At 43.7% G+C, this 15,763-nt stretch overlaps 1 protein-coding gene across 2 annotated transcripts in view; it reads right to left on the bottom strand.

The window, feature by feature from the left end:
- Mtr4 (exosome RNA helicase Mtr4) overlaps positions 1-14,472 on the bottom strand; it is a 28,721-nt gene extending 14,249 nt beyond the window's left edge. The window contains exons 1-15 of one of the 2 annotated variants that reach the window (XM_084576735.1): positions 14,283-14,472; positions 13,951-14,064; positions 13,778-13,844; positions 12,824-13,002; positions 11,638-11,812; positions 11,146-11,236; positions 10,478-10,602; positions 8,564-8,662; positions 8,328-8,436; positions 7,389-7,520; positions 6,769-6,848; positions 3,172-3,282; positions 1,209-1,310; positions 993-1,118; positions 690-840 (exon numbers count right to left, since the gene is read on the bottom strand). In XM_084576735.1, coding sequence (XP_084432861.1) covers positions 690-840; positions 993-1,118; positions 1,209-1,310; positions 3,172-3,282; positions 6,769-6,848; positions 7,389-7,520; positions 8,328-8,436; positions 8,564-8,662; positions 10,478-10,602; positions 11,146-11,236; positions 11,638-11,812; positions 12,824-13,002; positions 13,778-13,844; positions 13,951-14,064; positions 14,283-14,401 — 1,780 coding nt within the window. In that variant the 5' untranslated portion in view covers positions 14,402-14,472. Of the gene's footprint in view, positions 1-689; positions 841-992; positions 1,119-1,208; positions 1,311-3,171; positions 3,283-6,764; positions 6,849-7,388; positions 7,521-8,327; positions 8,437-8,563; positions 8,663-10,477; positions 10,603-11,145; positions 11,237-11,637; positions 11,813-12,823; positions 13,003-13,777; positions 13,845-13,950; positions 14,065-14,282 lie in introns of both variants that reach the window. The other variant, XM_084576734.1, reaches the window with a different exon arrangement.
- Between the last annotated feature and the right edge of the window lie 1,291 nt (positions 14,473-15,763).

Raw genomic sequence — 15,763 nt, forward strand, 5'->3', positions numbered from 1 at the left:
CTGCAAATGGAAGGCGCGAGCACGCAATCTCATGGGGAAGTTGGAAATGCTTTTGCCTATTTTCAAAGCTCACTGGTTCAATTCGAAGTAAATACAGTCCCAGAGATTACAGACAGACAGTTACAGTAACTGTCTCTCGCTTGGAAAAAAAAAAAAAAACCTCTCTGCGAAATAATCATTAATTATCATTACAATTAGTAGAGAGAGGGAAGGAAGATGATATCGCTCACATGAAACAAGTTTGGCCTACGACCGAAGCTTCACCTGACCCTTTGTTCACTGCATTTTGTGTAATCATTACTATAGGACGTTTATACGGGGTGTCCCAAGTAAGACGGACAACGATTTAAGTAGAAGACACCTATATCCCGCCAGGTATTGCAGGCGCCCGTCAAAGCCGCAAACAGATTTGCGTGAGTGTTTTTCCCATACTTTGACATACCGATTTTTGTTTGACGATACAAACTTTCGGATGATATGAATCTTTTCCGTGATTCCGTGAGATTCCTACCACCGAGGTTCCACTGTATACGTGCCCTGCATAAAGGCTGGCTTATTTTTTCCTGCATATGCTGATGCAACTGAAGCCAAGACAAGCCTAGCATGAAAAAGTTTGGTTATACTGATCAAAAATGAATTGGAAGTCCATTACGGGAAAACCTCCCACATTCAAGGCATCCTAAACTCACTATCATGAAGGGCCGGTATGGTTGCGTTGTTTTGAAACTGGAAGAAGGACCGCTCCAGGATGTACTCCGGGTTCACCTCTTCCACCCGCATCAGGTTCAACACCATGTTGTACGTCAGGTGGAACGCACTGTTGATTGGATCGGGCAAGCCCTGTTGGCCAAAGGAGCTAGATTATGTCAGTCGCCCAGCCAAGAGAAAAGAGAGAATGCAGTGCAGAAGACATGCACTGAACATAAGCTCAACTTTAGCATAAATTGTTTCCAAAGGGTCACATTTCAGGCCGCCCCTGAACGGTCTCTCACCTTGACGATATCCTTGCCAGCACTTGGACTCATTTTCTCGTCAACCATGAGTATAACAATACCGCGATCATCCAAACCACGCCGTCCAGCACGGCCACTCATCTGGATGTACTCTCCCGAAGTGACCTGAATGAGTAAATAATAAATAATAATAATAAAAAAACAATTCACATCCGGGCAACAAGCAGGCCGCCGCCACGGAAGAATCTTCCTCACCCATCGAAAATCCTTGCCGTCAAACTTTCTCGCGTTGGTGAAAAGGACAGTGCGGGCAGGCATGTTGAGACCCATCGCAAACGTTTCCGTTGCAAACAGTGCCTGTACGGTGCAAGAACGAGAAAGTGCTCTGAAATACACCGGTAAAAAACAAGAAAGATTACATCTATAGCTACAGCATTACCAAATGTAAGCGGATCCATGAAATTGATGCCAACTATGCAAGTTGTTGTCAACTATGACGAATGCAGTATGGTAATTTGCCTACTCATTAAAAAGCATTGTCAGCTTAGAATAGATACACATAAAAATGTTTTTTCTCGCTTTAAACATTCCATGATGTATATACATGCACATCAATGACTTATTTTCAGCAGTTGATCACATTTCATGTTAGCCAAGTTTTCTATCTCCTATAATCTAAGCCTTGTAGAAGTACCGCATTTGCACGAATATGATGCAAGGGGTGAAGACAAAAGGCTTCAGTGTCAATTCAGAAGAAAAGGTTTAGAAATGTGCGTAGCACATCAAGCATGTAGACGCAGTGTCTACAAGCCTTTGCTTCCTGCTCACTTTTATTTACATGCCGGGCGAGCCTCATATATATTTTTTTCCCAGAATATCTCCACACACTTTGTCTCTACGTCCCCCCAAGCCAAGGGCGGTTGGGCCATGCCAAAAAGCACCATATTGCCATCTTCAAAGCATGCCCACTTCCGAGATGTACTAGACTGCACACATGCTGTGATGGCATAACTTCGTGGGATGTACGACACAAACGCTGTTTACTAAACCGCTTGTTTAAAAAATATGCATTTACTACAAGCAAAACAGAAAAAAAAAATAGCTTTTGGAAGGTTTAATTTGACTGCAATTTCACTTTGCAATACCAATGGATTTACAACAGTGGGACGCTGTTGTGCTACCTCCCAGATCTTCACACAGGAAACACAGAAGTCATTCACTGATGAAAGCCAAACAAAGTACAACTTTTCTCACCAAATACTTTTTTTCCTCTTTCGCCCAAGAATTCTGACAATATTGTGAGGGGAAAGGGGGTCATCTCAAAAAATGACATGTACATTAAGATATATGTAGGTGAGCTCACTGCACGAGTTAATAGAGTAACTAGGCTTTGGACAGGTGTTCCGTTTCTCATCATTACAGGTCTGTCTATAACAACTGATCCTGCAAAAAAAAAAATTAAGTAAATAAAATGAAGGGAATGATATGGGGAAAGAGCTGGAGGTGGGAGATACAACCTCTTTTTTCTACAATCTCAACCCACCTCTCCTCTCTCTCCACATCACTAAGCGATGGCACGCTACAAACATCAGTGAAGGTACCAATTTGTTTCGCACACATAATTTCTGGGTGACAGTGACTGTACTTTGGCAAAGGTCTTGTCACCCAAGGCCCAAAAGCACAAGCAAATTCAACAGACTACTGAAGCCTTCGAGGTCTGCGACTACAAATGACCCGAGCTACAGTCAAACGCAAATCTCAGAGGGTCATCTGCATATAATTGCCAATGCCATGTTACCGCTAACACGAAGGGAGCCAAACTTTCATTTACCTGTCCTCTCCATCGCAGGATGTTTCTATCCACTCCACATCTCTGCTAAGCATAGTGGCGGTGGAACCAATTCACATTCAACTTGATGGGCTTTGTTTTACGCATAATCTAACTGAGCAGAAGGACTAGGTTGTGCAATTCGAACTGCCCAAAAATTGAAACGGATGGTGTCTGAATTAATGCGCTACTATGAAAGTCTCCACAAAATTTGGTGCTCACACTTCTAGAAACACTGGGCTGCATCTGCCATACATATTTCCCATGCTAAGTGGTGCGAGGAAAAGGAATACAGTACTCTGAAAGCCCTTCCAATGACTCTAAAGAATGGCTTGCAAGAGTGTGTTTCACGGCTCCGGCAAAAACCACCCTGAAAGTGGTGTGTACTACCTTGACGAGCCCCTCTGCAAAGAGAATCTCAATGGTCTCCTTCAAGATGGGCAGCAGGCCGGAGTGGTGCACGGCTATGCCTCGCCTTAAGAGCGGCAACACCTGCTCTACCTGGAAAAACAAGCAAAGAGCAGTGGAACAAAGAGCTTTAAGCAGTTTAGCCCACTGCAATGTGTGCGGCCAAAAACAGTTATGAAAACAAGCGATCAAGCACAATCATATACTATCCGGCCAAAACCATCGGCGTCCATTACAACCGCCGGCATGATCGATATGCCACGTGGGGCTTGGACGTACTACCATGCCAGACATGCCAGTGCTCCAGGCAAAGTTCTGTATAATTCATGCTAAGCCTGTGCACACTGTAAGCCAGACAAATCTGGATTCTCCAGACAAATCTGGACAAATCTGCTAGACAAATCTGGAAGTCAATAATTCAGTCTTGAAAACACCATAAAAAGTGTTTGAATTATCGAATGGTGTTTAACAACAGAACAACCAAAAGCTTAAAACCATTACGTTTTATCCACTGGGTGACTAAAATATGACTGTCTATACATACTTCTTTTCTATTTAACAAATACTGCAGGCATATTACATGCCCAAGCAGGAGAGGTCGTTTACATCAGATGTCATGTAGTTCGAAAACAATAAAACAAAGAATTTTCCACAGCGATGAACTGATAACACAAAGAATACAATGCACAGTAGAACATATGACACTTCAATTGGGAGGTGATAAAAACGGCGAGTCAAACGGTAGGGCATTCCAGTCTGCGATCGTTCGTGGAAAAAACGAGAATTTGTACATATATTAGTTCAGGCAAATATAGGTGATAAGGCAAGACAGTGCTTATGACGAGAGGATCTGGAGGAATCTTTTTTCAGGTAGGTTTAAGGTTTAATGCCAAGTGTGGAAATTATTAACGATTGAAGGAAGGCTAGACAGGCTTTCTTTCTCCTTTCATTTAGTATATCAAGGCCGGCAAGAAGAATCATAGATGAAGGTAAGTCATCACGATGTCTGTATCGATTAAAAATAAAACGGGCTGCTGAGCGTTAAATATTCGTAAGTTTTTGGGTGTCATTTGATGTATATACGTCCCATGCCACACAGGCATATTAAAGTGTGGGTCTGATATATGCTTTGTATGCCTTAAGTTTTAATGGGCTAGGGCACTCATTCATAGAGATGAAAACTAAGTAACAGCGGAGATATTTTGCGGTTCTGTCACGTGTGCTGGTTTGCGCATATTGTCGAGGATGTCTAAAAGTTGCTCCCAGATCGTAAGCGCCTCTGCAGCCCTTTTCGCAGTACGACGCAGTAGCAGTGGTGCCTGTTCACAAACGGCCCCACCGTGTCTTGAGGATCCTTCACTGCTTAGACCGTGGTGAAGCATCCTCAAAACGCAACGGTCAGCGTACTCAAAGAGTGGAGGAAGCACGTGGATGCAAGACAGAAAAATGTACATACGTGTAAAACGGCGCGGCACTGTTCCAAAATCAAATTAAAGCAGTGACACGTGAAGCATGTTCGAAATCGCGGAACTAGACATCTGAAGTCTGCTGGTGCTACTGTTCCATGCAATTCATGTTAGGGGATGTCTATGAGGTCAATCACGAGTCGCACCTCGAAGCGCACCACGTCCAAACCAACAGATATAAACCCATCCATGTCCAAATTAACAAGTGTCCGTATGCTATAGACTTGCTTACATTGGCGTTGGTCGGGACCACACACCTGGTTAGAGTTATCCGAGCATCCGGATTAATGGAAGTCGGATTAGCGAGATTTTACTGCAGCACAGTCAACTTGACAATTTAACTACAGTAAAATCTCAGTGATACGAATCCGATTGATACAAATTTCGGGATGATACAAATTTGCGAAATTCCCCGGCCGGAGTGCATTGTGTACAATGTGCGAAATTTCAGATATTCCGAACACCGTCCCGCAGCACTACGGACACTACAAACCCGCGAACTGTGACTGCAACCTTGAGCACTATGTACTGCCCGCACACCATTGACTCCATGATCGGCAGCCGTGCTGCATGTACGCATCATAAGCAGTTTGTGACGCTGGGAGGCCCGCAAGCCGTTATTTCCTGTCGTGCTATACACGCCACGAGAAGTATGCGGAGGTGGGTGGACCGCAAATCACCGGCATACCTATCGTTTTTTGAAAAGTTTGCAGTGGCGCACGGCCGTGAGTAGTAGTCTGCAACGCACGCGGCAAGCACGCACAGACTGCACATCATTGGCTCTGCGATCGTGATCTGCGAGCAGTTTGGGGCCTGCATATTGCCACCTCCTGTCACGCTATACGCGCCGCGAGAAGTACGCGTAGGCGGGTGGATTGCACATCGCCGGCATTGTGATCGTTTTTCACAATGCGAAAAGCTTGCTGTGGCGCTTGGCCGTGAGTAGTAGTCTGCAGCGCACGCAGCAGGCGCGCACGGGCTGCTCGACGTAGGTTTCACGACCACTAGTCGCGCTGTATGCAGCGCAAACAGTCTGTGGGCTATGTGAAGCATGCGGAGAAACGTGGCCCGCCCATTGCTGACGTCGCGATTGCCTGTCACTCTGTGCGAACCACAAGTGGCGAGCTATGCCCGCGTGACCGTAAGAAATCTTCTCGGCTGTAAACAGACCTGCGCGGCTGCCTTTCCAATCCCTCTGCATACTTAGTTTCTTTCGTTTTGATAATACGAATGTTTAGATGATACATATTTTTTCGAGGCCCCGTGAGATTCGTATCACCGAGGTTCTACTGTAGAAGTCAGCAACTTTTGAATTTTGTGGACTTTGAAAGAAACATAACCTTTCTAAAATATGTGCCATTAACAGGGCCGAAAGATCAGTTCGAATAAATTGGAAGTTCGAATTGGTGAGATTCCCCTGTACAAAACCTTGTAGCTGATGCAAGGAAGATGTTTTTAATTTACTCAGTAGCGTCACGCCTAAGACGAATGCTAGGACAATCAAGCATATTTTCAACTACTAATACAAAATGTCAACTCCTAGACTAGTACACCAGCAGTTCAGAATAGAAAAGAACGCTTCGAGTATCCACTGCAAGGACAAGACGTCTTCTCACATCCAGGATACATCATCAAAATTTAATCTCATCACATGAAACCAAACTTGAATTTTGCCAGTGGGCAACAGCTATGTCCTCACAACATTAATGGTACAAAAGATTAAAACAAGCCAAGCTGAAGGAGGAGCCTCAGTCCACTAGACAATGTTTCAACAAGAGGACTCGTCTTCACCTGCGAGGTCAAGTAATCAAAACACAGGCTAGAGTACTGAGGTTCCCCCAAGAGTACTTTCATTTTGTGTTGTGTTGTCAACAATCCTCTCATTCTGCCTACTCTCTGCCGTAGATTAATATTCATGGCAGACAACCATTTTGCAGGACATCTCAAAAAGATGCTAAGTTTGAGGGGCTTTTATGATTGTACTGTTGTCCCAATAAGTTGAGATCTATCCGGTGTTCGACAAATGTCATTGGTTGACTGAATGGCTAGGTCGGGCAGAATTCAGCAGCTTAATTTGCATAAAGCCAGCATCCCTGTACCGTGCGCCACCTACCTGAGGCAGCTTCTGGTCTTCCTCGGATAAAGAGTCCATGGCATTCTGGAAAACCTCCTGCACGAGCTTCTTTTCATGAGCTGTTCAATAAAGCAACATGCCCACCGCCATTAGCAGTTGGATGCCGAGGCCGCGTTTTTTGTTCTTTTAAGTGTTCACCACGGCGACCAGTGACATGACATGAACATAAAAAGGAAGGCTAGTGCCTAAACCCAAGTTCACCCATGCGCAACGCATCCAAACAAGCTTTCTTTCCACCTCACTCCCCTTGAATTCAAGTTCCCCAGCCTATGCTGTCCTGCATTTGGAACCCACCACATTGCTCTAGCCCTCCACTGGTTACCTGTTAGTTTTATCAGACATCTTGCTAGGTCCTTGTTGCTCTCGATTTTTCCTATCACAGCCTTAGCCCAAAGCTGTTCTTCGACTCACTTACTCTAAAGCTTATCTTTGTCCTCTCCCTTTCCACAGCCCACTGTGCTGCCCTGAATTTAATCTATTTCCAACTTTTATTACAAAGGGCTTCGGTTTTGCGAGCACTGCAGAACGAAGTAAAAAAAAAAAAAACACAGAACATATTTAAGCATAAGAAGCCAGAGTAAGAAAGAGCGAAAGCTCACCAGTCGTCAGATCCAGTTTGGCGATCTGGGTGGCATACGCCTCGCACTCCTTTTTGCTGAAGCTGAAGACAATTACGGGAGCGTAGTCACGCTCCATGATCATCTTGACAATCTTGTAGCAGTTGGACTCTCCTGTGGACAGGACAAGACGCCGAAGGTGTACGTAACCGCAACGTATCTAGGTGCCACTTATGCAGACCAGTTAATTAAAGAAAAACATTTCAAGCCGTTCAACGCTGCCAAACGTGGATATCGAACGTTAGCTCACGAAACAATACCGCTGAGGGCACACCTCAATGGTCGATTTGCCGCAAAAACCTTCTTCTTTTATTTTTAATGATGCTGTGATCATGTGGTATGCACGAGGTCACGTGCAAAATAAAAATAATAAATTAAAAAATTGCGACAAATCAGCCAGGTGACAGTCTTATTGTTACCACAGGAACTTAGTTGCAAGAACGTACGAAAAAGTGCAAATGGTTCCCAAATGCTAATTTTATCAATACATTGTTTTCCTTTGTTGCCACGCATACACCCACCCTTCAAGTCATGTAATACTGAGTGGTGTGGCCAAGTGGTTTCCAATATATTCATAATATTGGCTATATTGCTTGTAGACCAGGTAGCAAAATAAAATGCTTAAAGATTACCATTTTGATGCAAATATTGAATTTATCAGTTTTTAGCAGGTTTTGGGGCTTCCTCCTGTGCATTTCTATTTCAGAGTTAGCAACACTGATACTGAGTACAAGCCTCTAGAGGTATTTAATAATAATTGGTTCACAGGAAAGAAAAGATGCAGTATCTGTCACACTTCTTTCTGTGGACACTTGAAGCTGTTTTGGGGTACCATCCAGTCCACACAACCGGAGTTTCGTGCAATAAAGCTAGCAAAGCTTTCGTTTTAATATAACTAAGCGAGTGAGGAGATGTGGGCACCTTTGAATCCTCCCTTGCGTCCCTTGAGAGCTGAGTCTCCCTTGGCAGCGTCTCCAGCGTTCTGGAGGACAGCCATAGCTTCATTAAACTTGTCCTCCTTGAAGTTGCCCTGGCATGAAAACATGAGAGCGTTGAAACAGCCCAAAGTGCAAAACTGACACAAGGTGGCAAGCCAACAACTGTTCACACCCCAGAAAAAAAAAATTAATGCCGCAAGAAAAGGAGGAGCGACTCACGTTTTCGTCTACGACCAGGTATAGGCCTGCGGCCCCAGCCGGAAAGATGTAGTGTTGTAGGGGCACTGGACGATACTCTGTGTACACTACGTGGCACGGCTACACGAAAAATACAGAAAGAACACGAAGGGAAGAAAACAGGAGTGAGTGTTCAAGAATGTCACTTTTCAAAACCTGCAGCAATGTGTTGTTGCGGCCATGCAACAGAAATTCACTTCTGCGAAGCAACAGCCTTTCCCCGCAGTCTCACCGAAACCTTGATTCTGTACGCTAGTGTGCATTCAACTGCTGCACATTAGATGCTACACGACACGCTAAAGATTATAGCAACCATAATTATGCCAGTGAAAAAAAGATTTCACACCCATTACCTCACATGGCACAAAACGGAAACACAGTAAGATGCTTTGAATTTTGAGACAACTTGTGACATAACGATACCAATGTGGCAAAAAAAAAAAAAAATGTTAAGCAAACTTGCACTTTGCCTTTGTGATGCAGCTAAACATGCGCCCTTAAAGTGAGCATACAGCCCATAGAGGAAGATGATGAACAAAAGCATCAGCAACAATCATGACTACTTTCAGCTATCGCATTTGCTGAGTAATGTGTGAACATCAGTTGCAGAATGATCGGTAATGGCTACTGATGGTACTTAACACAAAGCATGTTGAAAATGTAAACCGCCCCTCATACCTCCAGCGATGTCAGTGCATGTCAAAGAACTCCAGGTGGTCGAAATTACCGGTGCCCTCCACTACGGCGTCTCTCATAGCCCGAGTCGCTTTGGGAACACCACCCCCAAACCAAGCCAAACCAAACCATAACTTCAGCATGTTTGGAGAAAACTATGTGTTGTCCTTAATCTTAGGTGCACCGGGCTGTTATATCAGCGCAAAATAATTGAACCTTATGCAGCATTGGCTGTGTCAAAATGCATGGCATGCAAATACTAATGATAAGAATATGATACACCTTCAAAATCAAATACTGAAGTAGGTTATGCGCAAATTATCAGGTTGTTTCTGTTCCCTGATGTCAACGGAGCAATTATTCATCGCAGCAAGCAAATGTTTGTTTGTATGCAAGTCGTGAAGTCATCACACCTTTGTGAAATATAATATCAGACACGACAACCTCAAGAAATTTCATTGCTCATATTAAATCCCTATGGACAATTCTTTTCCGTTTCAAGCTTCTATAAATGTCAATTAACCAAAAAATTACACACAATAAGACGTTAACAAAAACAAAAACAAATCGGATATGTCCAAGTGTCCAGTAAAGGCAGCAAGCATGTACAGCATATTCCTGTTAATTCGAACTGCTCGAAGGGATGCCGCGGAGTCCGTCTGCTAATGTAAACTACTATAAAACTAGTGGCTTTTACTGAAAAACACTGCTGTTTATATAAGAAAAGGTCAGAATATGTGTCACAGTGCATCAAGACACATGCTTACCTCTGAGGCTTAGCAACATCGCCATACACTTGCAAATTTTTAAATCCAGTTTTCTCAACAACAAACGTGTCTCCTGCTGCCAGACAGGTGTCCTCAATGCAGCCACGGAAAGATACAGAAATGGTTTTTACCAAGAACAGACTTCTCGTTTCATGAACTGATGCTCCGATACCACCAATACCACGTGCTTTATATTAAAGAGACCTCTTGTGAATTTAAACTGTCCATCATTTGAACATATTTCTGATTCACTTCAGGTTTGAATTACCAAAAGTTCACTGAGCTAACACAACCGCCCACCACAAGATGGTCAAAATCATACGACTCCCACTCTAGTTCGTTGAGACGTAACGATTCCACTCTTTCGTCGTTAGTTATACAACTAACAACCGAGCCTGAACGAAAGGCCCAGACAAATTACGAAACCTCAGCACCACCCACGCCAAGCTCTCACCTGCTTGTGTAAGTGGCAGATCCACTCAGCGAACTGTCTTGCGTTGGGGATGGTAGCCGAGAGGAAAATGTAGCGCACGTTGTCCGGAAGCAGGATAATTGTCTCCTCCCAAACAACGCCTCGCTCTGCACGACCAGTAAACGCGCAAGGTCACATCTTCCAAGTCCACAAAGCGTCACCACAGCACTTGATTTTATGTTTCATTCTTGGAAGAATTTGATAATGAATGTCACTTCCGTCTTCCGTTCCATCAGATAGAAAATTTATAACACATTCTCACAACACAGCAGTGTTTCGAATTTTTAGAAACTAAGTGTCGTCAATATTATGTTCCTTCAGGCAGTGCAACCAGCAAACCAAAAATTAAACATTTATTTGTTCTAATCATAACAATAAAAACATGATGACAAATTAGAACTGTTTAAAATTTTAAACCATGAAACAGAACATAAAATGTATACTATGTGTTTTTCTTTAAATTTGTCATGCACTGCTGCTGTGTAAGCAAGCGCTGCCTGTGCGAGGATAATCAGTGTTACAAATTTTTAGAAACTATGTGTCGTCACACAAAACAAGAAAGCCAGAACAGCTCACTGAGATGATGTCTATCAGAGCATCGTTGAAGCTTCAAGCGAGGTTTCCAACACCCACATGCACTTCTGACTTACCCTTGTCTCTCATGTAGTGGATCTCATCGAAGATGACCCATCCTACTTCCCGCATGATCTCCGACCCCCTGTACAGCATACTTCTTAAGATCTGGAGAGTAGGAAGTGGGTGTGTGTGCGTGTGTGTGTGTGGGGGGGGGCAAAAGAAAAGCATTAGGTAAACCAAGGTTAGCAAAAATACACTCAATCTAAACACGAGAAAGCAATATAGTAGAATGGTCCCATTACACACTATGATAATGAGGCTCTACTGTACTTACGGCCCAATTATAACATGTGCGTTACAAACAGATCTAAATGCTCTAGGTTTCTATATGCAAATGAAAATTAATTGTTTCATCTGACAAATTAAACCCTCCACAAATTAAGGGGGTGACAGGTGCACCGGGACAAATCAATGTAGAACGCAATCGGCGAGTTTTAACAAAGGCCCTTTACCGGATGCTCTACCACAAGACCTCCACTTGAATAAAGAAAATAGGATTGACTCACCTCTGTGGTCATTATAAGGCAGCTGGCACTTGGATTGATGGTGACATCGCCCGTCATCAGACCGACATCCTTGAAATCGTCTGAAAACTCGCGAAATTTTTGGTTGCTGAGCGCCTTAATTGGCGTTGTATAGATGACCCGCTGTTTCTCTTGGAATGCCAGAGATATTGCATACCTGCAGAGGCAAAACAGCAACACAGTAGACACATGAATCAACAGTGAGGAAGTTGGAAACGTGCTCATTCCTTTGTTCAAGAGAGTTACTATGTTCCGTGTACAGCTTAAAAGCCTACACATTAGACACTGAAGGCGACACCACAAAATTTCTGATAACAGAAATTATTTATTGACAAGACACACTAATTCTGAGGAAAATTGCACTGAAAACTTCTGCCACTCGAAACAAATCGATATCTACACCAAAAAGGCCTCCGCGATCACTATTTTGATGCAAATAATGGTGTAGTCTGGCCTCAGAGATTGCACTGAAAATCCCGTAGACATGCTCTAGTTTAGTAGCTGCGAAATCAGCAGGTGATGGCGACACCTATGTCAACTGGTATTTCCTGCTCTACAAAAGCTCCCTTGTAGTTATAAACTGAGGGAGCAGAAGCCATCATTTAGCATTCGAGTCAAATTTAAAAGCTTTGCTTGGAGCCTATAATTTTAAAATAATTTTCAAAAAGTGCTTCCGGTGACTCCTTGCAACCGTTAATGCGACTCCCCCCCTAACTCCCTCCCCTATGACATCAATGGAGCTTACAGTGTGTGCCCACTCACTGGACGCTCCCAAGTGATGCGGACGGGACAGGGTGCGGTGGAGTGGCGTGATGACTTGTTTTCTTAATTTTTTTTCTTGCACGCCAGCATGCGCTAAATTGAGAAGGGAAAGGAGGAACTTCATTTTCGATCACCGATATGTTCGGTGCTAGGTAACTTAAATTTTTTTTGCAGTTTGGAGGGGGTAGATGGCATGCCTATTGTCTGTGTACATTTTCTAGTTTTAGTAAATATCTTTTCAGAGGCCCTTTAGTGGAGGAGTGGTCACAGCAATCTATTGATACAGGCTATTTTCAGTCTTTCCTCAGCCTCCCTTTACGTTTGCTCAAGTAAGAAGTTCTAAACACGTGAAAGGAGAAAGCAGTTCAAGCTAATGGATATACTGCGAACAGGGTGAGGAACTCACTCAGCCACAACTGTCTTGCCGGCCGATGTGTGGGCCGAAACGAGCACGCTCTGGTTGTTCTCCAGGCAGAGGATGGCCTCCGTCTGGAACGGGTCCAGGATAAAGGGGTACTCCCGAGCCGCGGGCCCATCTACGTTGCGCTTCAAGGGCACATATTCTGTTCCTTCAGGCAGTGCAACCTGCAAACCAAAAATTGAACATTTATTTGTTCTACTCATAACATTAGAAACATGATGCCAAATTAGAACTGTTTAAAACTTTAAACCATGAAACAGAACATAAAATGTATATTATGTGTTTTTCTTTAAATTTGTCGTGCACTGCTGCTGTGTAAGCAAACGCTGCCTGTGCGAGGATAATCATGACCCTTCACAACAGAGCCCAAATCTCGTTGCCCGGTTACCTAATGATTTCAGAAAGTGCATGTGGTCTAATCTGAATAAAGTGGATATGACTCAGACAGAATGAAAGTATGAGTTAAATAAAAAGCAACACAGCCAGCACAAATAAAAAATAACAATCGCTGACCAAGACGTAGTTATGCGATTATAGTCAGCTACCAGGCAAGGTGGGATGGGTTGACACAAGGCGAGGAGGCCACAGAATTGGATCGAACGTTGTCACATTACAATCGCACAGTTTTCGAGTGTTTATAGCGGTCAGCTGTTGAGCACGTGCCTGTAGATTTGAACCCGCCGCGGCGACTGCCAGGGTTTGAATACCAAGATATTCGCGCGCCTCAAAGAACCACCGGTGGTCGAAATTAATATAGAAATTAAATTAACTCATGAATAAGTTAGTGCATCTCGTCAACCGAAGTGCTCGTTTGGAAAAGAAAATATCCATTAACCCGTCAAACTACCTCGGAATATCTGAGTGTCGTGCGGCGCTCCTACCATGACAAGCAGACGTAGTATTCGGCATTCTGCGCGTTAATGGTACAAGAAAGCTCACCTCGTGAACGCATCCTTCAACTCCCTCAACGGTATGCACGTGAACGTGCGGAAGGTAGTCAGCGGGACTGGAAACGAAAAGCGACGATGTGCAAATGACGTCAACACCCCATTCGCGCGAACACCACTAGCGACACAAAACATGGTAAGAAAACACAACCGCTAAAGACTTACGAAAGATCATCCCAGATGTCCGATGCTTTCTTTTTTTTGCTGATAGGTTCCTCTTCAAGATCGCCGTCGAAAGACCTCTTGCCATCAATAACCGCTTGCACAAAATCATGGGCGCTGTAAACAGGGTTTGAGATAGCGAAATGTGAAAGCCTTTTCAAGTTACTAATGCAATTCCGACGTGTTCTAGGTCAATTCATCAGTTTCAAGTAAGAAATACGATATTCGAACAACGACGTCTTCAATTTTACAACAGTGTAGCGTGTTTGATGGTCACTGCCTCGGAGAGGCATCGGGCGCAAGAGACATCAGAAATCCGCAATATAGCAACGTACCCATCATTTTCGCACGTTGATTCTTCCTTCTTGACATCCTCTTTTTTCACGCAACTAGAAGATAACAGTTTTGATGAAGATTTTGGCGCATCGTCAAACACACTGAACAGGTCGTCCATACTGCTAAATGTTTATGCCAAAGTCAACTTAGTGGGTCAACGCACGCCATGTTATTGAAACTCTGCATGCAGAAAAATGGGCGGAGGGCGCTGCAATCAAATTTAACGTAGAGACGTGCGCTTTGCATTGGCTCTTCCGACGAGCTTTTTTGAAATACTGAGAATTGCGTCGATCAGAAAAACCTGAAAGAAATTTTTCTCGGCTAGACCTCCGGAAAGTTCGTGTTTAAATTTCATAGACAGGTTTAATTTAGCCTACTTTTTTTACACCATGTTTGAGCCGGTACATTTGCCTCAGTCAATGCCTCAGCCACGGAGCAAGAAACCGTTTCTTGCTCCGTGGCCTCAGTAACAAATTTAATTCGAAGTACACATCGTATGCGGTACTTAATAACAGACCAGAAAAGACGGAAGAAACCGCTCCCAAGAGCAGATATGTTTTTACGAAATAGTCTTTCTTTTCCCGGCGCCGCTATATCCCGTATGTTGCGCGCATACCGTAGGATACGCTTCTCCCAGTTTGTAATGAAACAAACGACATCCAGTCTGCAGTATTGATTTTATACCACATCCGGGATACTTGCCTGATCAGTGATTTAATCAGTTAAATATCAACATCGTCTACGGAGACGGCGAAGCAAAAGAAGCCACTGTTCCAGCTATGGTACCGGTGGCGCCACCTTGATTAGTTTGCATCAATATTTCCCTACAGATTTGGCGAAGGAAAATAGACGGGTGGAGTTGTTTCGAGGAAAGTTTGAAGAGTTTGATCGACTGCTGTCAGTAATAGTCACGAAAACCTGGTTTGCCTAAAACTTCACCGAACTTGGAGAGTTTTGTCTGTTGCAGCTTTCTAAGCTTGGAAGGCATTGAGATGGCGCCACCAGTGTCATTGCTAGGGCATTATTTTATGGATATTCGAATTATTCCGATCGAACAAGGCAAAATACCCCCATCCCACCAATACTGCTGACCAAATGCCCACAAATGGATATATGCAGGCCAGCAGACGATACTCATATGACCACTTTTACAAATGAAAGCCACTGCAGCTGTTGTGCTGCTAGCATGCAGTTATTACAAGAAAAAAAAAAAATTCCCGTGGCCTAATCTTGTTCGCTTGCTCAGGCCCACATTTCGCACATAGGTGGTAGTTATAGTGGCAATTTTTATTTATAGTATGTCAGGTGGGGTACTTTTTGCCTAATGCGGCTAGTATTAAAGCCGTCATTGTCTGATGCGACAGCAAACAATTTAAAATGACAAAACTTAATTGCCTATTGGAAGAAGAAATTTTCCTCCAGTGGGTGCGATATCACACTGTTTCTAAATATGCCAGCCTTATATACAGCGCGTGTTCCG

Source organism: Amblyomma maculatum, chromosome 8, assembly GCF_055883805.1.
Source record: "Amblyomma maculatum isolate TAMU_Amacu chromosome 8, ASM5588380v1, whole genome shotgun sequence".
Lineage (NCBI taxonomy): Eukaryota > Metazoa > Arthropoda > Arachnida > Ixodida > Ixodidae > Amblyomma > Amblyomma maculatum.